A 24,632-nucleotide genomic window follows, 5' to 3' on the forward strand; every position below is an offset into this window, starting at 1 on the left:
AAATGAAAATAATTAGTGTTTTTTTGTACCTTCTTAATTTTCCGAGAAATCTGTCATGTTACTGCTAATATCGCTTATATTATTGAATACAGAATCGGCACCAGATTCTTTATCTCTTTCAACAAGCAAATAATCCAATTGAATATTCTTATCATTTAATTGTTGTTGTAAATTATCCACTTCAATACGTAACTTATCCACTTCGTGTTTAAACGTTTTACCATAGTAATCAATATAGTAGGTAGCACCATTATGAGCGGCTGAAAGGAAGATAAACAATAGGAAAAATAATGCGGCGATTTTGTAACGTAGCCAGATACCACATAAAAGCATAGTAAATAACTGATAACAATATTGCAAGACGATGTAAATGATCATGGGCCATGGGGCACGTAATTTAACAGCCCAAAAATCTTTAAATTGATGTGTAGTCAAATATTCAAAACTTGTCATTCTTTGTCCTGATTTAATCTTGGATGATTTTCTCATAGTGATAAAATAATGGTAAGACAATTGCCATATTAGATAATACAGTGATGTCCATAATATATTACTCTTAAGATTAATGGAATTCCTGGCTGTGGAAGCACCTGGAAATCTTTCCAATTTGTATCGTTCTGGTAGTCCATGAAATATGACGTACATCGTTGTAGGGGGCATAATATGAATAAAACATGAAGTGGTCTTATCGATAGAGTGCAACACTAATGAATTTCTCCAAGTAATAACAGCAAAAGCTAACGAACCAAAGGTAAAGGCAAAACAGGATTGGAAAAGATTTACCGAGTCCGGGAATTGCCAAATAAACAGTAAACATAGGAAATTAACAAAATAACAAAGATCAGCCATGTAATAATGACTATTGATCTTGTAATATGTGTAAAATCTAACGGGCATCAACATGAATAATAGAATAGTATAATATATGTGGAACCATTCAGGAAACTTCCCCATAATAAACCCAATAAAGAAAATGTTGAATAAAGTAAATGGATAGAATGCCTTTTCCAATCTTGAACTATTCTTGAAGAAGATAGAATCCAAGGGTTTATCTAGTCTCTTCATTCGATTCTTTATCTTCAATTTCCATTCTTCCAATTTTTGAACTCGTTCTTCTTCCGTCAAGGACTTGAGACTGTCAGTTTGGGCTTTTAATTTTTTCTTGATAGTAGTAGCATTCGGTATATAAGTTTGTCCCTGATAATAACTTGCTGTGACCTTGGATGCGATGGGGTCCAATAGTTCTAAGATAGTGGAAAGCGAGATACTAAAATCTCCCCTAATATCAGGTTCGGAGTCAGTCTCTAACATTATTAAGCTTGCGCTGTTTGTGTGTTACTGTGTATGAGTTATTTAGTCTTTTGTTCCTCGAAGAAAGAACATGATCTTGTGTAGATCATCATAATATTGTTCCTTTAATTATGTAATCACCCGCCCCTATAATGTTTTGTGACTGCCACCCACACATCCAAAAGCAATCCCAACATTTCGTTGTTTGAAATTTTAAAATTTCTGAAAAGCTGAAAAACGCGGTGAACAAGGAAAGATGGAAACGGCTCTTTCTAAATGCTAGACAGGACATCCGCCTAACTTCTTCCAACTGCCTCAACTGACTTCTGTCTAGCCAACCCAATTCTCTTTCTGTCCGCGCTGGTGTTGCCGTTATGACGTTAGTGGAAAGTAATACCATTTAGAAGAGACTATTATTAACTTGGTGCTACTAGTTATTCTATTTTTTCAAACCAAAAAGAGAGATCCAACAACGAGCTCGAGAGGTATGTTCGTAATTGAGTTGAGAACTATATGATATGAGCTGTGCGATACGAATGACGATAGACTGACCCTACACCGTGAAATGGAACTGAATTATGAACAAGAATGATATATGAGCGTAATATTTACTACTATGGAATAATTATTATATGAGTGATTGATGATTTTGATTAATTTATGAACTCAACTGTTAATGAGTAAACAATGTTTGTTTGATAATGAAGAAATATGAAACCCCATTTGGAGAGAATAATATTGAAAAACTAAGGAACCCAATCGTTAATCTGCCCAATAGCAGCTCGGTCAATGTCACTGCTCCCATAGATTTATCAATAGATTGCAAGAATGAATAGATTTACTAACAAGAAATATGTATATTTTACATCAATTCCAAACAGTAATACGAAATGAAGGTTGAAATCGATTCCTTTTCCGGTAACAAGATCTACCCAGGTAGAGGTACTTTGTTCATCCGTGGTGACTCTAAGATCTTCAGATTCCAAAATTCTAAGTCTGCTTCTTTGTTCCACCAAAGAAAGAACCCAAGAAGAGTTGCTTGGACTGTCTTATACAGAAGACACCATAAGAAGGGTATCACTGAAGAAGTTTCCAAGAAGAGAACTAGAAAGGCTGTCAAGGCTCAAAGACCAATTGTCGGTGCCTCTTTAGATTTGATCAAGGAAAGAAGATCTGTTAAGCCAGAAGTTAGAAAGGCTTCCAGAGAAGAAAAGAAGAAGGCTGACAAGGAAAAGAAGAAGACTGAAAAGGCTGCTAGAAAGGCTGAAAAGGCTAAGTTAGCTGCTGCCGGTGGTTCCAAGGTCTCCAAGCAACAAGCTAAGGGTGCCTTCCAAAAGGTTGCTGCTACCTCCCGTTAAGATAAATAATTTTTAATTCCCTTTATATTGTATATCTTTCATTCCTCAACGTTTAACAAACAAGTATTCTAAAAATTGATTATGAGCTTCAAAATGAAGTCGATGTCTTGTATTTCCCGAACGCAATACTCTGTAGTCTCTACTTCAGTCTTGTGATGGTTTATTGCAGTTTTACGTATGCTAATTAATAATCACTTCGGGGTGGAAAATTATGAGATCTGAATATGGAAATCATGGGAACTTTCCATCACTTATCATTATTTAACATAAAACAGCAATACTTCCAGCCAGAAGAAAGATTATATATTTGATGAGATGTTTTCCACTAGACTAGGAATATTACGTTCTTCTCCCACATCAATATTAATAAGAAACACAGTTAAGTCGAATCTAAGGGCACAGGCACGAAATTTTGCAACTCAACAGAAGAATGTACCCAAGAAGAGCGGCATTAAGGCATTGATGTCTAAATATGGGTCTACTGCTTTGGTGGTGTATCTCGGAATTACTTTGATAGATTTACCACTCTGTTTCCTCTTGGTTCATTCCTTGGGAAAAGACACTATTCAAGAATATAAGGATAAAGTGAAAAAAATGATTGGTTGGAACGCCAAAGACGAGATTGATATAGCCATCGATGAAGAGAAGGAAAATGAGAAAGTGAAGTTATCGAAAACATCATCGAGTTGGGAAAAATTTAAGAAAAGTCCCTTATTGACTGAATTTTTAATTGCATACGGAATTCATAAGAGTTTAATCATTGTTAGAATTCCATTAACTGCTGCAATTACACCATACACGGTTAGATTACTAAAAGGTTGGGGATTCAATATTGGGAAGGGTAATAAGATGCTTTCAACTATTGGAGAAAATGCAAAGATGAGATTCAAGACGAAGAATCCAAATGATTTTATAAAACCTGATCCAACAAATGCTAGTCAAATTCGTAAGATTACAGATACAAAGGGACATAAATGGTTCAATGGACTCATGTAAATAACAATAAACCCCATATATTAATCCATTATACCAATCTACTTTGGAAACATAAACAAGAAGACTTTTCATAATTGAATTTATCATTTTTTATATATATAAAAAATATAGATTAGAAAAATATTTAAATGCACATTATTATTACCTGATACCTGCTAATCTTTGAGTGTTCATATGAATCTTAATATCCAAGTTATCAGTATCTTCTTCAATTCTCCCAATACGTTTTTGTTGAGATTCTAATTCTTCCCCTGTGGAGATGGCCAGTTTCTTTAATCTTCCACTAATTTGATGAATCTTTTCTAAGTTTCTATCGATTTCCATTTCCATTTCATCATCTTCCTCATCATTTTCAAATTGATACCTCTTGGATTTTTCAAGAATATTTTGTCTTTGATATCTTTCACGAATTTCTGATCCATGATTCAAAGATGTGTCTCCTGTTAGTGCGCCTTCAATCCTTTGCGTAGAGCTATATAACTGCCTGTTCGTTTCTTCAAACATTAATTTCTCTTCCATCTTACGATTCTTTAATTGCTCTTCACGATCACGGGCTCTTCTTTTGGAATTGAATGGGTTACTTACATGAACAGCTAACAAACTTCTATTCAATTTTTTCAATTCCTTAACTTTGTCATCAGCCACCACATTCTGTACTTTCATTAGATCTAGATTTCTTTCAACATTATTCAACTTTTCACTTTGATGACCTAGCATACCTAATGTATTCATCCCAGCCATTTCCGCATCTTGTGCCATTTTTAATGTATTCTTAGTGGAAGCCACAGAACTTTGTTTAGTGAACTTAATTTGTTGTTTAATTTCATCCACTTCTTCTTCCTCCTCTTGCTGTTGTTTTTGTTTCTCCTCGTTTTCAATTTCTTCAAAAGTCTTATAACCTCTGGACTGACCATCGCCATATTGGTTACCATATCCATCACCGTACGATTGATATTGTTCTTCTTCTTCTTGTAATAGTTGTTGTTGTTGCCAATTATAATCATTTTTATCAGCTGGAGTCTCAGATAAAGTTGCGTTCAAATCGATACCATCATCATCGCCGGCGATAGTTTCATTATTTTGTGCTGGGTCGTAAGTTTGTTCGAATTCGAATTCTGCCCTCATTGTTGATTTATCATCATTATCCAATTCTGCAACGTTCAAGTCGGAATTGAAAGCGGGAGAAGGTGAAGGTGTTGCTAAATCAGATCCTCTCGGTATATTAGGAGTACTGTTAGATGCATCATATGGATTTAAACGTTGTTGTTGTCTAGGTGATAGTTTATTCATAGCATTTCCCACAGTGTATTGATCAGCTCCCAATGTGGCATATGGATTGCTTCCCGATACAGGTGCAGGAGTGGAGGAATTGGATGAATATGCATAAGGAGAACTTGACAATGGTGTTGAATTAGCAGACTGAATATTTTCATATGGGTTACGTTTTTGAGATGCTGCTGATAGTTGACTTCTATGTCTAACCGGTTTGTAGCTATTTGCTCCTCCAGCAGCAGCGGGATTCCCATTCCTTGTTGCATTCAGATTCATGGAAGAAGCATCATTGGAACTTCCATACGTAGCACTGTTACCATACAGTTCATTCTTGGCAAGGTTCAAGTTCATTGAAGCCGAATCATCGGTAACTGCAGCATATGGATCCATTCTTTTCTGTGGCGATGCCTTTTTTATGGGTGACCTTGTTCTACCACTGCCATATGGATCTTCTCTCGCAGCATTCAAATCTGCAGAATAAGGATCAGGTGGTGCTGAGTACGGGTCTCGCCTATCACCACCACTGCTTAATTTATTCATTGAAGTTCTACTTGATGATGCATTATAACTTGAATAGCCATTTTCATAAGGATTTGCAGCTCTGTTTGAACTATTGAAACTATTCACGTTCTGATAACCATTCCTTGTAGGTTGTTGTGTTCTCGTGCTCTTGTTAAACTGTGCGTATGGATCATATGAAGAGTAGGAGTTTGGATCAGTTCTTGCAGCGTATGGATCAGAAGATGAAGAACCATATGGGTCAGTGTTCGCAGTAGCATTTAAATCCTCCTCGGGCTCTACAGCATCGATATCAGCCTTATTTAGATCATCCTGCCCTTGTTCAGGTTCATTAAACTGTGGTTCGTATCCTGGTGGAGCATATACTTTATCTTGATTCTTATCTCTTGCGAAGTTCCCATATGCCGAAAATTTAGCTTTCCGTTTCCTATTTGTGTTCTTGGTTGTATAACCTAGTTCATTTAAAGTTTCCCTATTTTGTTCCACGGTTTCCTCTTCAGGTGGCTTTAATTTGAAGAATTTCTTAATACCCATAACTGTGGCTTTAAAGTAGTGTTTTCCTGTTTGCTAGTCGTATAACTAGCTATTTTATAATCAGATAAGCAGACAGGTGCTGTAGAAATAGCAAATTGGACAAAGATGTTTAGCGGATTGCCACTTTTGTCTTTCTTATCAAGTTGAAGAATGAAGATGGAACAATATAATATCACCATGTTTCAAAAGAACTTGATGTAAAGGCTACGTTCCTTTTTGCGGAGAAATTTCAAGCTGAAAAACTAAAAAAATAAATGGTTGCTAAGAGATTCGAACTCTTGCATCTTACGATACCTGAGTATTCCTGTGGTGTTCCACAGTCAAGAAGTTTAATTTTCTTGAATCAGGCGCCTTAGACCGCTCGGCCAAACAACCATATCAATTTGTATTTTTGTGACAAAACAGATAGTGTGATCAGCTAACATTGATCACGTGTGTATTGATTTACCATAATGTTACCCGACATATTACGTAACCTAGAGGTGGACAACACACAAGTTGAGCGCATCTTCGATAATAAAGAGAATATCACTATATACACTATAATTATACAATATATAAAGAAATACAGGAATTTACGTTAAATATATATACTACTAGTTTATTACTTAGTTGGTATATTGTAATTTGTAAATCCTTATCAAACATCGCGAATTAATCAATACACGTGTCGAAATCTTCCAATTTAAGAGTCGTCGACAATTGAAAGATAATGAAAAATTTATATACAATTTATATACATTACATAAAGAAGTCAGAGGAATTTTACACTTTAATTTTATACTACTGAATCATTAATTAGTAGTATATAATAAAAGCCTAAAATTCCTGTGGATTCTGTTGGAACGTATTTTGCTATTAAGTCATGTCGTATAACACGATGTGGTCTGTCAGGTAAATCCTACAACTATATAAAGCGAGGTATATTCTTCCATATATATTTTACATAACCATCTATTTCTCACTCATAAGAGAGTGAGGAGCAGATTGCCCTTCCGAGGACACATCTGGAATAAATTTTAATCCAAACTACACTGTTAACTGCTCGTAACAGCTGTTCTCGATAGTCCTACACTGTCCGTGACTGTTGTGTCTGGTTTACCAAATAACGATAATACAGGTAGAATCATATTCTTAACTGAGACAACATCAACAGCTACTACTGGCTGAACTACAATAAAATTGGATGCATAATCCACAGCAATAAGAAAGTGGTGATAGATATCATCTTTGGGTAACGGACCAGCAAAGTCCAGGTGCCAACGGCTGAAAACTGGTACTTTGATGATGGAAGGTAGGGTGACTGGAAACAAAACGTTGATGCACTTCACAATGACGGCACGTTTTGGTAACGTCTAATGTCAGCAATTGACCGTTAGGAGGCCAGAGGTGATCGGTAATCATCATTTGTTGAAGAACCCGATGACTGGCGTGGAATAGTTGATGAAGGGTGGTAGCACGATCGAGGTACTCTGCGTCATTAATGATATGATACAGTTGATTATCACGAAAATAGTAAAGGATATTATTAATCAAAGTAAAATAAATGATCACTTTACTAAATTTTTGAGGTATAGTACCCGATGTGGTAAATAATTCTTTAATCAATAATATTTCAGTCCAAGTAAGATTAATGGGTGAATCAATAATAATATTGTCGTCTTCAGTTTGGACTAAGGTATCATTGGGAATTGTAGATGGAGTTGGATCAGTTACTTCATTAGATTGTTCAGTATTAGGAGATGGTTCATTTGCTTCATTTGATTCAGTATTAGTAGGAGTTGATTCAGATAGTCTATCCGGAGGCTGTGTATTTGAAGGAATGTTATGTTCCGTATTGACAGCTTTAAGGTGAATATCTTCTAATTCAATCTCGGTTGCTACTTTATCAATGTCAGACAGCTGGAGATATGGTTGGTTTGAGAGACCAAACCGGCTAAGGTAGTCTGCAACGACGTTCGTAGGGCCTGGTATGTGTTTCCACGTCAAACGGTAACCATTTAAGATATCCAAATATTTAGTAAATCTTGGATGGGTATTTCGTTCAGAACGGCCAATACTAACTATTCCAGTATTGTCCGTAAAAATCGTAATTTGGGGTGAAAGAATTAATCGTGCCTTTTCCAAAGTATGTAGAACAGCGAATAATTCACGTTCCACAGTCGAATAGCGTTGTTGGGTTGGTGTAAATCTGATGGAGTAAAACGCAATTGGATACAGATAGACTTTTCCGTTAATAGTTTTAGGTTGACACACCATAGATGCACCTCCAGTTTGGTTGGCATCCGTATAGATAAAAGTAGGAACTTGTGGATCAAAGAGTTTTAATTTCAATGAGTCCGTGATCAGTTGTTTTATCTTTTGGAAGTTCGACAAAAGGGTGGAAGAGAGTTTGGATCTATTTATTCGATAGTTTTTGGAGAATTGTTGCTTTACCGTTGATTTATCAGTATTAGTAACCTCATAAAATGGAGCAAGTAAAGATGAAGCATTTGGAATAAAATTCCGTAAGTAATTAACGAAACCTATAAACTTAATAAGTCCTTTACGATCATCTGGCATTTTCCACTTTTGGATGGTTTCAATTTTGCTGTTATCAATAGCAATTCGATCCTGTGAGATGTTATATCCAAGGAAATGGATATTTGTTTGGCCTAGTTGGAGTTTGGCTTCACTAACAGTGAGTCCGTGTACATCTAGTTGGTTGAATGAAGCATGAATGACTTTAGAGTGTTCCTCGGGATCATTAGATGCAACGACTATATCGTCATAATAGTATCTAATAACCGTTGTTGAGGACACTTCACTTTATTGATGACTGTTTGAATAAATTCACCCCACCAATACGGAGCAGAGGCTAAACCATATGGCATACGAGTGAATCTGAACACACCAAACTCGGTGATAATACCAATTTTATCACCAATTAATGGTATTTGTTGATAGGCCTTGCTGATATCAACTGCAGAAAATAATTTCTTTTTCGATAATTCAGCAAGGATGGATTGAGTTGGTGGTATTGGTCTGGGAGTGTAGATAAGATGTTTGTTAACTCCTCGAAGATCGATAATAACCCTTATCTACGTAGGTGTTTGTTTCAAAGGGAACACGGGACTTAAAGCCACAAGTTCATCCGAAGAAATAGGTACAAGAAGACCACTTTCTAAAGATTGATCAATGTACGTCTTTAATGCGTCCTTTAATGTACCACTGATAAAGTATGCTTTGGGTTTAGTATAAGGGAAAACTTTGCAGTTTTATGGGAACCTTAAACTTATGTTTGACCTTTGAAGCAGCTAGGGTAGAGAAAACTGAAGGAAAGCCAATTTCAATTGGTCTAGAATTTACTGATTTTAAACAGTGTGGTAGAAGACGTAATTGCGTCTATCGACGAGATATCGATCTTACGGTGTTCTAAGGTAATATATTCATGACTGTTCGTCAATTGATAGTAGAGTTCACATAACAATAGTTTCCCAATAATAATATGTGGATTGTCTGAGGTAATAAATAGAACCATTTTTCGATTGAAAGTGAGTCGCAATTGGATAGTAGTAGAAATTAATAGAGAAACGCCAAATGCAGGTTTAACCCGAACTGGGGAACAAGGTTTAGTCTGAATTTTGCGTATGTGAACGTGCGGTAGAGAAATAGAGTTACGAACGTTCCATAAGGATGCGTACGTAAATTAGCGTCAGCACTGGAATCTAACACTAATTGATAATTATGTTTATTTGCGGTGCCTCGCCTCAATCTTGTTGAGGCGAACTTCTGTTGGTTGTTCTTCTTGGAACGCAGTGTCGTTTATTTCTATGTTACCTTTGAGTGCTTCATTGTTCAATGACTCATTTTCAGATCTATATTCTTCATAGTCTGAACCAGATTCCTCTTCGATTTCTGAGTCTGATAGGCCAGAGGGAAATTCAATACCTATTTTGTTTACTGAATACTCCTTTTTCTTCTTCTTTTTGGCAAGGCATTCTTCCTTTTGGCGAGTACAGTTCTGGCAGGAACATTTTATATGACTAACGTAAAATTTCTATCTTCCTTTATATATAAGTATAAAATAGATAAATGTATTTTACGACTAGTTAATCTCTTTTATGTCGACGCTCTAATGACACTTGTCGTTTGTACATTTCTCGCTTATTAAATATTGTGGTTAACCATAAGACAAAACAATACAATTGTGTTAAATGGTTCCAACGAATATTGTTGTTACGGCGAATATGGAACATTCACACTATAAAAATAGGAGTAAGAAAAAAGGAGATAGGTGTAACGAAAGAAAAAGAAACAGACCAAGTAGAAAAGATTCCCGACGTATAAATAGCAAGTTATTTTGATGGTAAGTAAGATTGAAATTGAGAAGAATTATTTTATTTATAAATATGTAGTTTATAATAAAGCAGCGAGAATTTAAAATATTAAATAATTAAAGAAGCATGTCGAATATAATTCATCCAGATATCACCAATTTGATGGAACAAGAAATATATAACCGAGTTTACCTTTAAGACTTTGGCATGACGGTCTACTATACCAGAAACTTTTCTCAACTAACCTTATCACAAAGGTATAAAAATAAAAATTTAAAAATTGAGGCAACTTGGCCGAGTGGTTAAGGCGAAAGATTAGAAATCTTTTGGGCTTTGCCCGCGCAGGTTCGAGTCCTGCAGTTGTCGTTATTTTTTTTTGAAAACAGATCTGGAACCAAGACTACGGTTAACGAATAAATAAGATATGGAGGAATTTTAAATAAGGACTCTACAATTTCTCCTTTGTCAATTAGTTTCTATATAGAAAATAATCAATCGATAACTATTATATTTTAAAGTACATTTCGCGTCACTCTATATTTTATAGTATATTTCATTTTTTATAGAAGAGTCAAAAAAGTACAGCAATTCTGTGGCACGTTCAACATCACATTAGATTTTTAGGGGAATAAGACTCTACAAAATATTGGATAAGTGAGGAAATATTTATGTACCTTCCACAGGTTTATTTACAATAAAGGACATTTCTTCTTTTCTACGGGTTTAAAGCTTTTCGTTTAAATTAAGCATTAGCCAGTATACTTTCACTCTTGAAATCACATTAGAATTCTGATAGAACTCTGTCAATCTTTTTGCTTCGTCAATTTTGTTATTGAATGCCAACTCAAACTCTTTTATAATACGTTGTAGATGAACTTTCTTTGTACTCCGTTCAGCATTGATAGCACCTAGGATTGTAACGCACTTTCCGTAAAACATACCGTCATTTCTATATTGATTGTCTTTTTCGACTTCAAATAATTCATTAGGGGCTTCCACATCCCACTCTAACAGATTATACGACATCAGAAACTCTTTCAACATGTTTAATAGTAATTCTTCCGTAACAGAATCATGAAACTCTTTAGTAAAGTACTGAGTAAAATCTTGCGCTGTGAAAAATGGATCAATATTACTATCCAAGTCTGTCCTATTGTACAAGTTCTTCTGAATGAAATTGCTTGCAAACATTCTAATGTCGCAATCATCATCGTAAGTCATTCTAAAAATCTCCAGCATTAATCCTGGTGATTTTTGCTTCAAATATTGCACAGTAATACATCTCAGGTATGCAAACCTAAAATCAATAGGAGTGTCATCTTTCGAATATACTCTAATAGTTTCCCATACGGAGTTCCTAAATAAGGATGGATCACATGATACCCCCAGTGCTTCAATTGCAACTAATTTCAAGTCTGTATTAGATTTTCCGGAAATACATTCCAATATCTTTTTTTGAGGTAAATTTCTATGGTAAGTAGATAGGAATTTAAACGATAAGGTTTTGAGGACAGGTAACATATCGTGATTATTAAATATTTTCGTTATAGCATCAACAAGTGTATCTTTAAGAACTGTTGGTTCTGCCTTCGTTAAAAGGTATTCTAGAGCAATTCTTTGGACTTCATAAAAACGTGAATTCAAGCCAGATAGATAAGTGCCAACAATATTATCTTCCACTTCATAAATTAAAAGGAGTTCAAAAACTTTTGCTAAACATAATTGTTTACTTCCATCTAATGTAAAAAGTTTGTTTTCTTTTGTAAAGTAGTAATTTAATACTTCCCTGAGCTTAAGGTACTTAGTTGCTTCCGCATTGTTAATATGTTTTAAAAACTCATGAACCAACTCAAGATATGCTTTTACAGTCACATAGCACTTGTTATTTATCACAAAATCTTTTGTATCAGCAACTATTTCAGGTAAACGATCCAATAAAATACTTAGGAAATGCTTACAATGATCTTGTTGAGATTGTAATTCTATATTTTCTGTAATAAAATAATACATCCCCAGTAAGCATCCATGTAACTTATTCTGGTTGGACAAAGTGATACCCATGCACAGTTTTTCCATTTGTTCGAAAGCATTGACGGTCATTGACGAAAGGGATCTAGCAGCAATGTCCCTGATTTTCCAATTTTTGTTACTTAAACAGGCAACCACATATTCCATAAACACATCTAGGCCTGTGTAACCAGCAGTTGGTTCTAACCTCAATAATATATTAAGGACTAAAAAGACAATTTCAACTTTAGTTCCTTCAATACCATCCTCCTGTAAGGTTTCGTCCATCGATACTTTAAAAGTTTCCAGTAGAATTCCTCTCAACCCTGGGTATTTAGTGAAAAAAAGACGGGCATTCATTTTCTTATCACTTTTACCAAACATCCTATTTTGCAAAGAAGTAAATAACATAATAGAACAATTTCTCATAGCCCAAATAGGCGATGTAAAGAACTTTAGAGCTAACTCTGCTGCTTGTTCTATATATGGTAGACATACATCTGCAAGTTTGGACTCGATAAAGATGGCACGGATACAGTTTATTGCGTTAACTTGGGGAAGGTCTAATTTATCCTGATGTTCTGTTATTGGTAACAGGGCAATTGACTTCAACTTCCCAAACGTGATCTTCAATTGTGGTCTTCCTTTATCTGTTTCGGTACCCAAAATTATTGTAATGAGGAAAGGTAACCCACCAGACCTTCTTGTTATATGTTTCTTCCTCTCTTGTATTGAATCGATAATCTCCTCCAAATATGTGTCTAGCTTTATGGGATTATCTTTACGACATTTAATACACCATGATCTAAATGTTGGTAACACTGCTTGGAACGCCCCGCTATGCTTAAGAGTAGTTAACTGCTCAATTAAGAATTTCCCAATTATATCCAATTGTGAATTGGAGATATCAAAGGATGACAAAAGCACGTTTAACATTGCAGAAGATTCCTTGACAGCTTTAAATGCGTAACTGATAATATATTGATCAGATACTTCTGCATCAAGATATTTCGTTGGTAATAAACTTTCAGAAGCATCGTGACAAACAATTTCCTTAAGGAAGCTCCAACAATCTCTATTATATATAATACCAAGTTGAACACATTCGTCTCGATAAGAGGGGTCGAAGTTTTCAGGAAAATTAGTTAGCATCTTTGTAATGGTTGCAAAATAGCCACCTAGTTTATTCCCTAAATTACGGCTATAATCTTCGGTACAGCTTTTAATTTCGTTCAGAAGATTATCTTGGTACGACTTCAATAGATCGAGTCTCCTCTCTTCAACTGTAAAAATGAAAGATGAGAAGGAGGCCCAGTATTCACAACGTTGGTAGTTAGCCAGTTCCCTTTCAGCTTTGCGTGACATAGAAGTAAAATCCATCACATCACGAAGATGTAGGGCTATGTCCTGGTGGGTTTCAAACTGTACTTTCAAAAGATATGAGGCTTTTTCACGAAGATCTGGGAAACTTCCAATTAATATATTGGTCCAGTATCTTATGACAAGTGGGTCCTTGTACAGAGAAACTGAAAAGGGAAGAAGATCTCTATTGTGTGTGTCAATGTACTTTAAAGGAACATCGCTATCAAACCCCAACTTTGTTAAAAATATATAAATATCCAAAGCTAACTGTTTATTTGAATAAGCCGATAGTGGTTCAATTTCATTTACTAGACTATGGACTAAACCTTCCATAGTTTGCAAATATATGGAAAAACGTTCACGTTGTCTTGAGTCTGCTTGCTCTAAAACGTTCATCTTATTAAGACCTCTAATAAGACCAAGTGTTGAATCTCTCAATCTCAAAAGGAATCGTCTTAATGAGATAAGAAAATGTGTTCTTACCTCAGTTCGTTCATCAAAAAAAAACACTCTCAAATTAGAAAAGACTAAGTTCAAAGTATTAAAGTCTATATCCTTTGATTTTGCATTTGAAAATGTAACTACTTCGAAGACTTGCAACTTCAAATCGTAATCTTTGAAAAGTTGATCAGCGACTGTAAAATTGAAGCCATCGATTAATCCAAGAGCTTCGGATATGACACCAGACTTTTGACCTGTTCTTAACAGTGATAATAATAAACGTGGATTTGTGGAGATTTCCTGACATGAGACAAACTTAGTATACTCTTCCTTGGTAAAATGTTTGAAAATTGGAGTCAATAAATGTAAAGTTATTGATTCTGTATATTCTTCATCTTCTAAATATTTAAGCATCGGCATTCTCCATATACTCAGCCACTCATCAAACAATGCCGGGTCTTTATGAAAGTGCTGTTCAAAAATATTAATCAAAAAATGTGCTAAACATTTACCAACTAAATTGTTTAAAGATGCGGATGATATTAGAGATAAAGAATGATCAATGAAATCTGGTTTTCTCGATATGATGAAAAAAAGATTCATTTTTGGTGCGAGAGCATTGATTAGTTGGTATTGAGAACGAATTGGTATTGAGGATGATATATCCATGATTTTAATCAACCATTCGGATAGAAATTTATTTGATTGATCATTTTTGAAAACTGTATTCAAGATGACTAGAAACTTATTGAAAAGATCTGTAAGGGCATTAGTTAAAGAAGAACCACCATCAATCCAATAGTCCAAAATGTATTGCAATATGAAGGACGATTTATCTTCATCGAAGATGGTTTCAATTTTTCTCAAATAAGTTTCAGAGTCAATTTTTTTACTTTTAATCACTTGAGTTGATCTTAACATGCATATGGAAAGAGCATCAGTAAGTAACAATCTTGATGAGTCAGTTAATTGGTCGTTCTTGTCTTGCAGTAACCCAAGTAAAGTTTCAATGCAATCTATGAACTCTTGTAATATTTCCGTTTGATTCTCATTGGTAATTTTCGAAGGGTTATAGGTCAATAGAAACTTGGTTTTCGTTTCTATAACCTCTGTAAATGTATTTGTCATTTCAGTGGTCATCTATTTTGTTTTCCTTAGCCTTCGCTAATGTTTTCCTGAATGGGATACAGTAAAAGTTTCAATTGACGATGAGTTCGAGATTTTTCATAAATTTTTTTTTGATCGCTTCTATGATTTTGACGCTTGGCGCTAGATGCGAATCCAGTGGCTTTCATTACAGGAATTATATTGCAAGAGAATAATTTTTTTATCTAAGACAGGGGCGTAGTACGTATTGTCCTGATGGATTTCCTGTAACATGTTAGTTTAAATTTGTATGTATGGAAACAGTAGAGCAGAGTTATCTCAGCAGGGTTTTTTTTATCGTTAATAAATTATGTAAAAAACTGTGCCACATATTTTTGACATCAGTTCTTAGCATAAGACTATTTTCCCCAGGAACAACGTAGTTCCTAGGCCCTCACACAGACAGGCTCATGTGAAACAAAGCCCCAAACAAGATCAATTGTTTTGTGCTAACTATGAATGTGGTTACAGTTTCCAAAATGAGTCCAGGCAGGAACCACCAACGATGCTTGACTCACAACCAAAGGTACCAGTTGTGGATCGGTATGCGTGGCAATGTCTCCACGGAGACAAACATCCGTAGTCAGTAATTCGACGTTTTCATTGTCTGTGGTTTCGGAGTCTTCATCTCATCCACGGTTACGTAAGCTTGGCGCCTTGAAAGCCACACTTGGAAGATGGCACGTGACGCGAACGGGCTCTGGAAAATTTATACACGGCACAAGAGGATGGCCTGGAATGGATGCGTATCGATATTCCTGTCCTGAAATTCTTTTATATTTAAGAAATAACTGTTTTCTCATCTCCAGACCGTTGCTCATCAACTCTTGTTAACATTACCTGGTTAACAACTAACTAAACACTCACAACCAAGCACACAACTATGTCTATCGACACAAGAACTAACGTCATCGATTTGGTCGGTAACACACCATTAATCGCCCTAAAGAAGCTACCAAAGGCCCTAGGTATCAAACCACAGGTTTTCGCCAAGTTGGAACTGTACAACCCAGGTGGATCCATCAAGGACCGTATCGCTAAGTCTATGATTGAAGAAGCAGAAGCTCGTGGTGAAATTTCACCAGAAAGAACTACTCTAATTGAACCTACTTCAGGTAACACAGGTATTGGTCTCGCCTTAATCGGTGCTATTAAGGGTTACAGAACCATTATCACTTTACCTGAAAAGATGTCTAATGAAAAGGTCTCCGTCTTGAAAGCACTAGGTGCCGAAATTATTAGAACTCCAACGGAAGCCGCTTGGGATTCACCTGAATCTCATATCGGTGTTGCATTGAGATTGGAGAAAGAGATCCCAGGTGCTGTCATCTTGGATCAATATAATAATCCAATGAACCCAGATGCTCATTACAAGGGTACCGGTAAGGAAATTAAATTGCAATTGGAACATTTACATAAATTCGATAAATTGAACGCCGTCGTGGCTGGTGCCGGGACTGGGGGGACCATTTCTGGTATTGCTAAGTACATTAAGGAACAAGATCCAAAGATCCAAATTGTCGGTGCTGATCCTGTCGGGTCCATCTTAGCTTTACCTGCTAAATTGAACGATACTGATGTCACTTCTTATAAAGTGGAAGGTATTGGTTACGATTTCGTTCCTAAAGTTTTGGATAGATCTTTGATCGATGTTTGGTATAAGACTGAAGATAAACCTTCTTTCAAATATGCTCGTCAATTGATCTCTAATGAAGGTGTTCTTGTCGGTGGGTCATCCGGTAGTGCATTCACCGCATTGGTTAGATATTGTGAAGATCATCCAGAATTAACTGAAGATGACGTTATCGTGGTCATTTTCCCAGATTCTGTTAGATCTTACTTGACTAAATTCGTTGATGATGAATGGTTAAAGAAGAATGATCTATGGGATGATGAAATTTTGACTCGTTTCAATAACGTCAAGAAAACTACTAATACTTCAACCGCAGCAGATATCTTTAAGGGTGCCACTGTTAAGGACTTACATTTGAAACCTGTTGTGTCCGTCGAAGATACCGCTAAGGTTGCCGATGTCATTAAGATACTAAGAGATAATGCCTTCGATCAAGTTCCTGTTCTAATGTCTAATGGTCATCTTTCTGGGTTAGTCACTTTGTCTCAATTGTTAAAGAAATTATCAAACGGTACTGTCACAAAGGATAGTCTAATCAAGGGTACATATCTTGATTTCAAGAAATTGAACAACTTCGATGAAGTTTCTTCATACAATGAAAATAAAACTGGTAAGAAGAAATTCGTTCAATTTAATGAAAATTCCAAACTGGCTGATCTAAACAGTTTCTTCGAAAGAAACTCTTCCGCAGTCATAACTGATGGTCTAAACCCAGTCCACATTGTTACAAAGATGGATTTACTAAGTTATCTAGCCTAGGCTAAGGGAAATAGGATAATGCATAATGCATAGAGACATCGTATATATAATATGTACAAATTATAAATAAAATAATCTAACACAAATCATTCACTGTAAAGAGAAATCGACTGATTAGTTGACATCATCTCCTGATATTTGTAGATACATACGTAATTTAGCGTTTTTTTCAGGCGATGGTTATTTTCATGAGACAACAGCCGATGAGATTTCGAGGAGTCGCATCCAAAGTCCGTGCTTAAGGAGTTGTCAGGCCATGCCAAGAACAGATCACCCACGCAACCCTCGTTTAACGACAGAAGGGGCACATTCACCTGTTAAAGAGAGTTCAAGGTTATTTGCACCTCTTTTCAGGACATGGTATGTACATATTGCCGTAGAAATCCCTTGTTTCAACCACGCCAGAAGAAGGCAAAACTTCGGAGATGCAAATGATGCCTTTGCTGAATATCCCTTGTCATACGTCCTCTAATTGATGACGCCAGTATATAAAAACTGGATTCAATTCAAATAGTCTTGATTAAACTTAGGACATGCCAACAAACAATCACACAAAATACAACAAAATACTAATAATGGCTATAACTAAATTATATTCTAGATACGTCTACGATTCACGTGGTAAACCAACCGTTGAAGTCGAGTTAACAACTGAAAAAGGTGTATTCAGAGCAATTGTGCCATCTGGTGCCACTACTGGTGTTCATGAAGCCTTGGAATTGAGAGATAATGATAAGTCGAGATGGATGGGTAAGGGTGTCCTAAAGGCCGTTGCTAACGTCAATGACATTATTGCTCCTGCCATTACAAAGGTTACTTTGGATGTTAGAGACCAAAAGGCTGTTGATAAATTCCTAATTGATCTAGATGGTACTGAAAATAAATCTAAATTAGGTGCTAACGCCATTTTAGGTGTCTCTCTAGCTGCCGCTAGAGCAGGTGCTGCTGCCAAGAACGTCCCACTATATTATCATTTGGCTGAAATATCAGGTCATAGTACGAGCAAATTCGTTCTACCTGTCCCATTTTTCAACGTGTTGAATGGGGGTAATCATGCAGGTGGTTCTTTGGCCATTCAAGAATTTAAAGTGGCTCCAGTGGGTGCTAAGAATTTTCATGAAGCTTTAGAAATGGGATCTGAAGTTTATCATCATTTGAAATCTTTGGCCATGAAGAAATATGGTTCTTCAGCAGGTAATGTCGGGGATGAAGGTGGTGTTGCACCAGATATTGACACCGCTGAAGAAGCATTGGATTTGATCGTAGCTGCTATTAAGAATGCTGGGCATGAAGGTAAAGTTATGATTGGATTAGATTCCGCATCTTCTGAATTCTACAAAAATGGTAAATATGATTTGGATTTCAAAAATTCTAAATCTGATCCAAAGAATTTTTTAACAGGTCAGCAATTGGCTGAATATTATCATAGTCTATTGAAGAAATATCCAATGATTATATCTTTAGAAGACCCTTTTGCCGAGGATGACTGGCAGGCATGGACAGATTTCTTTAAGACATGTCCAGTTCAAGTCATTGCTGATGATTTAACTGTCACAAATCCAAAAAGAATTAGAACTGCCATTGATAAAGACGCCGCTGATTGTTTGTTACTAAAGGTAAACCAAATTGGTACTCTAAGTGAATCCATCGAAGCCTGTAATATGGCTTATAAGGCCAATTGGGGTGTTATGGTTTCGCATAGATCAGGTGAAACCGAAGATTCATTCATCGCTGATTTAGTAGTGGGTTTCAGAACTGGTCAAATTAAGGATGGTGCTCCAGCTAGGTCAGAAAGATTGGCCAAGTATAACCAGTTACTAAGAATTGAAGAAGAATTAGGTGATAAGGCGATTTATGCTGGTGAGAAATTCCATTTCGGTTTCAAGTTATAATTCGGATTCCCAACTCTTTTATTTTCCCTTCAGCAAAGATAAATGGCATTTAGATGCTGTACCTTGGGGTCAGAAAAAAAAGTTCTCGTAACTGCAATTATATATCCTTAAATTTTTAGAACTCTAAGTAATTACAAAAAATATTTTCTCAAGTAATTCATAACTATGTTTGGTTATATAACAATATGTTCTCTTATCATCGTAAGTACATTTATTCCAACCCTATAATATAGCTCTAAACTTTCAAACCTAAATAATGTTGCTTGTCACTTGACATAGTTTTATAAGCTCAGTATTTAAGTTATTTGGTTGATTTGGTTGACATAACGCTGGGACAACAATTATCCCGAACCGTTTGGCGTTTTCAAAAGGCGCCGAAGAAATAAAGACGATGAAAGCTATTGAAAGAAGGAAAAAACGTTTCTACTGATAGAATTTCACAAGCTGCATCAATAGAGACCTGTAACCCTCTGAGAAACGAAATAGCAAGAAGAAGGGTATCTCTATAGTACGTCAACTGAACTTGTTTCTATAACACATTTACACAATCTTTTCTGTTTTAAAAAAACAAATAGAATTTGCTCTTATTGATACAACAATGTCAACACAACTACAAGTATCGGATCCCAGAAGAAGGACAGCTCGTCATATACTGACCCCTGACAATTTATCATCCGCTATCCAAATAACTAATTTTCCAAATCACTGGAATCAAGATACCATTACTTCGGTCATTGCAGGTTCTGGTCCCATCATAGACATAAACGTCAAATCAAATCCAAGGACAGGGAAATTGAACTCTGTAGTATATGATTATAAGACAAGCAAAGACTGTAAGCATGCATATGATGTTATATCTCGTATTGGTGGACTACCATTTGAATTGGAGAGGATTATTCCACCAAACTATAAGGATAGGTCAGGTATCAACAACAAAGAAGAGTTGAAACTCACTAGAGACCATTTCCCCTGGAGTATCAAATTAGATATACCGTTTGAGATGGTTACGGAGGTACCAATTCCACGGAAGCCAATAGATGCAATCGGCTCTCAGAATAATACTAGTAACAGCAGCAGTAACACCATGACGAATAATGAACCAGCTCAATTCCCAGATATTTTAAGTAAAGCTTCTAAGCATTTACCTGAAATGGTGCCTGGTTCTCTTGAGATTAAGGATAATGTATCGGATAACTTGAGTAAGATCCCACCTTTACAATTAATTGAAATTATTTCAAATTTGAAAATACTGGCCAATCAAGATTCTTCAAGGTGGTCTCAGATTGAGAATTTCTTAAAGACAAATAAAGATTTAACGTTGGCTGTATCACAAGCATTACTAGAGATGGGTCTTATAAATTATGATGTAGTAACAAAAGTAATACAGAAAAGAAGTTCGACCAACTTGAATCCGATGATAAATCCAGGTATAAATAGACCTGTGTCCGTGTCAAATTCCAACTCCGGTTCCAACTCTAACTCAGCTTCAAATAATAATAGTGTAACGGGTACTCCATCTATGAACAATAATTACCAGACACCAATAAATACTATGCCTATACCAACTACGGCAGCTAACAATGTGCCTATGAATCCAAGTATGCAACCTCGTCTGCAGAATAATACCATGGGTATGAATGTACCAATGGGCATGCCACCACCGCCATTCCAACAGCAGCAACCACAACAGAATTTCATGAATAATAGATCGCCTATGCCTCCATTTATGCCGCAACCTCAACCGCAGCCACCGGTGCCTCCTCCATTTATGCAGCAACCACAGCAACCACAGCACCCGATGCCCGTTGTCCCAGCGCCTCCAGCACCAAACGCGATCAATATCAACATGGTCAAATTGAATCAATTGCCCGAGAACCAGCAACAAATGATCAAGCAAGTGCTTTCGTTGACCACGGACCAAGTCAAGCTGCTCCCACCCGACCAGCAGGCGATGGTAGAGAACTTCAAGAAGGAATACTTGCTGTAGTACGTAATTTAATAATTTAATAATAATATAATAACATATATTATATTGCGACGCCTGGCAGATGCCGCAGTCTCTGATGCCGCGTCCACCGCCGCATAAAAAACTTAGAGCCGTGGCGTGACATTTTTCTGGTCCGTTTCGGAGTCTCGGATTGTGTACGTAATCCATGAAAGCACTTTAGTAAGTGCTCTAAATTCATATGGATCCATTTGAAGACTCTAACACCCTCCCGTTCACATGGCACCATATGAACTGTGGAACTCAACAACTGTGTTCGACATCTTATCGTCAAAATCAGGTCTCATTTAAGAAGCCAGTTACTTTGACTAATACAACAGTGTACCCTTTTGTGGTTTTCTGTTTACTGCTATAGTACGGTATTGAAATCTACTTCAACTTAGATTCGCTATATTACCGCAACTAAAACTTGACGCTCTCGTTTCGGTATGTCTACAGAGATAGACCTTACAATGACAGATACAAAGTCGGAACATTCGGCGGGGTCGGTGAAGCACAGCAACAAAATGTTTGCGAAGACACGTTCAACAGGTGTTATCTTTACTCCCCCTGAAACTCACGACATGGTAAGATCTCTCTTTGACCCTACTTTGAAGAAATCTTTTCTGGAATTATGTATCGTTTTCATTCTCTCCGCTAATTTTATCATCTGTTACAAGTTAAACAACTCCTTCGGGTTGGCTTATACTAGAAACTTTTATTTAATACAATATTTGTTTTGGAGATTGTCATACAATTTGGGAATCGGTCTCTTATTACATTATCAATCTCGTTATGAATCTTTAACAAATTTTGCTGCAAGAAATAACCTTTTTGACTCTAACAAGAACAATAGCTTATTGGGTAGATTCTTGAGATTTGAATTGAATTCTAAGATGCCCGCTACTTTTAAAATAAGTGAATATCCAAATGAATTAAACGTTTGGCTATTATTTCGTCAATTTGTGGATTTGATCTTAATGCAAGATTTTGTCACTTATATGATCTTTGTCTCCCTATCTATGCCTCAAAATATCACTTCTATGACAAGTTTCTTATTGGACTGGAAAGTTATTTTAGGAATAATCTTAATTTTATTTAACGTTTGGGTTAAATTAGATGCACATCGTGTAGTTAAAGATTTTGCATGGTATTGGGGGGATTTTTTCTTTTTGCAATTGGATTCAGAATTAGTCTTTGATGGTGTATTTAATATTTCACCACATCCAATGTATTCCATAGGTTATTCCGGTTATTATGGACTTTCCTTAATTTGTGGTGATTATAAAGTCTTGTTGGTGTCCCTTTGGGGTCATTTCTTACAATTCATCTTTTTGAAATATGTGGAAACACCTCATATTGAAAAAATTTATGGTTCAACGGATGAAGAAGATACACATCATGTGGATGATTTGATTGCAAAGGAAAATTATGATTATTCTAAACCATTAATCAGTAATGGTATATGGTTTAGTAATTTCGATAAATTAAGATTTACAGATTATTTTACTGTGGGTACCATTCTTTCCATTGCTTTTGGATATCTTCATTGGAATCCATCAGATATGACATTATTTACATTCGCTTTTGTCATCAAATTAATTTCGTGGATCTTAGTTGCAACTATTCTTTTCAAACAATCAAAGGATCAATGGTTTACTAAATTATTTTTGAAAAATGGATATAGTCAAGTTTATTCGTTCCAACAATGGCAATTTCTTTATAACATTACCTTGGTGGTTTCATATTCTTTCTTAATAATCCAAACTGTTTCCAAAATAAGAAAATTGGAATTTCTTCCAGAAAACCATTCAAAATTGATATTTGGCTTGTTACTATGTTCATTACAATTATGGTGTAATTCAGAGATTAGAAACGCTATTTCAGATTTTGGTTGGTTTTATGGTGATTTCTTCTTAACAAATTACATCACCTCTAAAAAATTGACATCACAAGGTATTTATAGATATTTGAATAATCCTGAGGCTATCCTTGGTGTAATTGGTGTCTGGGGGACAGTCTTAATGACTAATTTTGCTTGGGAAAATATTTCATTAGCCATACTTTGGACTTTAACCAATTTTGTACTGGTAAGATTCATTGAAACTCCCCATGTCACCAAGATTTATGGAAAAGATAATAGAATTAGTGGCGTTGGGAAAACTTTACTATCTTTAAAACCTTTGAAACGTGTTTCAGAAATAGTCGATAACGTTGAACATATAATTATGAGATCCTTATTGACTGAAAAGGCGGTCATTACAACGAATACAAATAATAATAGCAATAATAAAAATGTTAAAGACTGGGAAAATGTACTGGAACATGCCATTCACAATGTAACCAAGAGATTAGCACCAAATTGTGAATTTGAAATTAAATTACCGGAAAATAATTATACAAATTACTTGCCTAATCCAATTTCTATTATTTGGAAATTGCCCTTAGATTTTTATAGTGATGACGATTGGGTGGCTCTTTATAACGTCCTGGATACAAGCAATGATCGTGAAATTACAAAGACACCATCGTTTGGACATTGGGTCTTTACCAATGATTCAGCACATGTTATAAACCATGAAAAAAATGAAAATTTGGTTCAAGGCGAAGTCGTATTTGACTCATCTCTTTTATATTTCCAACCTGGAATTTATGAATTCAGGTATCATAGTAAGAAATCTCATAAAGTTTTATTGATTTCAAGACCATTTGAATTGTTATTACCAAAATTGAATTTTGAAAGTAGTGAATTATTGAATAAGGATTTATTAGTGTTCTTAAATAGGTGTGGAGTAGTAAAAAACGGGAAGTTCTTCGATTCAAATGCTAATAAGTATTTCACTATAAAATCTTTACAGAAACTTATCAAGGAATCAGTCGGCGTTGAATTATCAATTGATTATATGAGGAAAGTTAATGGCGACATTGATGTTATTTCTCGAAGAATTTGGGATATCAAGAAAGTTCTTGATGAACTGGTTTGAAGAAACATTTAATGGAAGTTTAGTTGATTATGTAAAAAATGTATTTTAAATAATGAAAAAAATAATTAGATTATATGATGATAAAAAGTATGGGTATATATTAAATTATAGTACAATGGCTTTTGGTGATTTTTAG

The 24,632-nt window shown here is 35.6% G+C and overlaps 10 protein-coding genes and 2 non-coding genes across 12 annotated transcripts; 7 read left to right on the plus strand and 5 right to left on the minus strand.

Moving 5' to 3' along the window:
* Positions 1–33: 33 nt before the first annotated feature.
* Positions 34–1,311, minus strand: GPC1 (glycerophosphocholine acyltransferase; the record flags this gene model as incomplete). The annotated part of the gene is made up of 1 exon (XM_003675862.1): positions 34–1,311. One exon carries the CDS (start codon positions 1,309–1,311, stop codon positions 34–36), a length of 1,278 nt encoding a protein of 425 aa, XP_003675910.1.
* Positions 1,312–2,180: 869 nt separating this feature from the next.
* RPL24B (60S ribosomal protein eL24) lies at positions 2,181–2,648 on the plus strand (the record flags this gene model as incomplete). Its single annotated transcript, XM_003675863.1, has 1 exon — positions 2,181–2,648. The coding sequence occupies one exon, from the start codon at positions 2,181–2,183 to the stop codon at positions 2,646–2,648; it is 468 nt and encodes a 155-aa protein (XP_003675911.1).
* Positions 2,649–2,963: 315 nt separating this feature from the next.
* Positions 2,964–3,644, plus strand: NAT2 (Nat2p; the record flags this gene model as incomplete). Its single annotated transcript, XM_003675864.1, has 1 exon — positions 2,964–3,644. The coding sequence occupies one exon, from the start codon at positions 2,964–2,966 to the stop codon at positions 3,642–3,644; it is 681 nt and encodes a 226-aa protein (XP_003675912.1).
* Positions 3,645–3,785: 141 nt separating this feature from the next.
* Positions 3,786–5,969, minus strand: NCAS0C05590 (uncharacterized protein; the record flags this gene model as incomplete). Its single annotated transcript, XM_003675865.1, has 1 exon — positions 3,786–5,969. One exon carries the CDS (start codon positions 5,967–5,969, stop codon positions 3,786–3,788), a length of 2,184 nt encoding a protein of 727 aa, XP_003675913.1.
* Positions 5,970–6,224: 255 nt separating this feature from the next.
* NCAS0Ctrna2L lies at positions 6,225–6,344 on the minus strand. Its single transcript has 2 exons — positions 6,306–6,344; positions 6,225–6,269 (listed from the first exon to the last, which is right to left on the minus strand). It is a non-coding gene; the product is annotated as a tRNA-Leu (tRNA).
* Positions 6,345–7,193: 849 nt separating this feature from the next.
* NCAS0C05600 (Ty3/Gypsy family RNase HI domain-containing protein) lies at positions 7,194–8,531 on the minus strand (the record flags this gene model as incomplete). The annotated part of the gene is made up of 1 exon (XM_003675866.1): positions 7,194–8,531. One exon carries the CDS (start codon positions 8,529–8,531, stop codon positions 7,194–7,196), a length of 1,338 nt encoding a protein of 445 aa, XP_003675914.1.
* A 2,041-nt stretch (positions 8,532–10,572) lies between these two features.
* Positions 10,573–10,654, plus strand: NCAS0Ctrna1S. The gene has a single exon. It is a non-coding gene; the product is annotated as a tRNA-Ser (tRNA).
* A 357-nt stretch (positions 10,655–11,011) lies between these two features.
* On the minus strand, positions 11,012–15,238 carry TRM732 (tRNA methylation protein TRM732; the record flags this gene model as incomplete). Its single annotated transcript, XM_003675867.1, has 1 exon — positions 11,012–15,238. One exon carries the CDS (start codon positions 15,236–15,238, stop codon positions 11,012–11,014), a length of 4,227 nt encoding a protein of 1,408 aa, XP_003675915.1.
* Positions 15,239–16,127: 889 nt separating this feature from the next.
* On the plus strand, positions 16,128–17,636 carry CYS4 (cystathionine beta-synthase CYS4; the record flags this gene model as incomplete). The annotated part of the gene is made up of 1 exon (XM_003675868.1): positions 16,128–17,636. One exon carries the CDS (start codon positions 16,128–16,130, stop codon positions 17,634–17,636), a length of 1,509 nt encoding a protein of 502 aa, XP_003675916.1.
* Positions 17,637–18,169: 533 nt separating this feature from the next.
* NCAS0C05630 (uncharacterized protein) lies at positions 18,170–19,528 on the plus strand (the record flags this gene model as incomplete). The annotated part of the gene is made up of 1 exon (XM_003675869.1): positions 18,170–19,528. The coding sequence occupies one exon, from the start codon at positions 18,170–18,172 to the stop codon at positions 19,526–19,528; it is 1,359 nt and encodes a 452-aa protein (XP_003675917.1).
* A 598-nt stretch (positions 19,529–20,126) lies between these two features.
* PTI1 (cleavage polyadenylation factor subunit PTI1) lies at positions 20,127–21,515 on the plus strand (the record flags this gene model as incomplete). Its single annotated transcript, XM_003675870.1, has 1 exon — positions 20,127–21,515. The coding sequence occupies one exon, from the start codon at positions 20,127–20,129 to the stop codon at positions 21,513–21,515; it is 1,389 nt and encodes a 462-aa protein (XP_003675918.1).
* Positions 21,516–21,961: 446 nt separating this feature from the next.
* CHO2 (phosphatidylethanolamine N-methyltransferase) lies at positions 21,962–24,496 on the plus strand (the record flags this gene model as incomplete). The annotated part of the gene is made up of 1 exon (XM_003675871.1): positions 21,962–24,496. The coding sequence occupies one exon, from the start codon at positions 21,962–21,964 to the stop codon at positions 24,494–24,496; it is 2,535 nt and encodes an 844-aa protein (XP_003675919.1).
* Between the last annotated feature and the right edge of the window lie 136 nt (positions 24,497–24,632).

Source organism: Naumovozyma castellii, chromosome 3 (genome assembly GCF_000237345.1).
Source record: "Naumovozyma castellii chromosome 3, complete genome".
NCBI lineage: Eukaryota > Fungi > Ascomycota > Saccharomycetes > Saccharomycetales > Saccharomycetaceae > Naumovozyma > Naumovozyma castellii.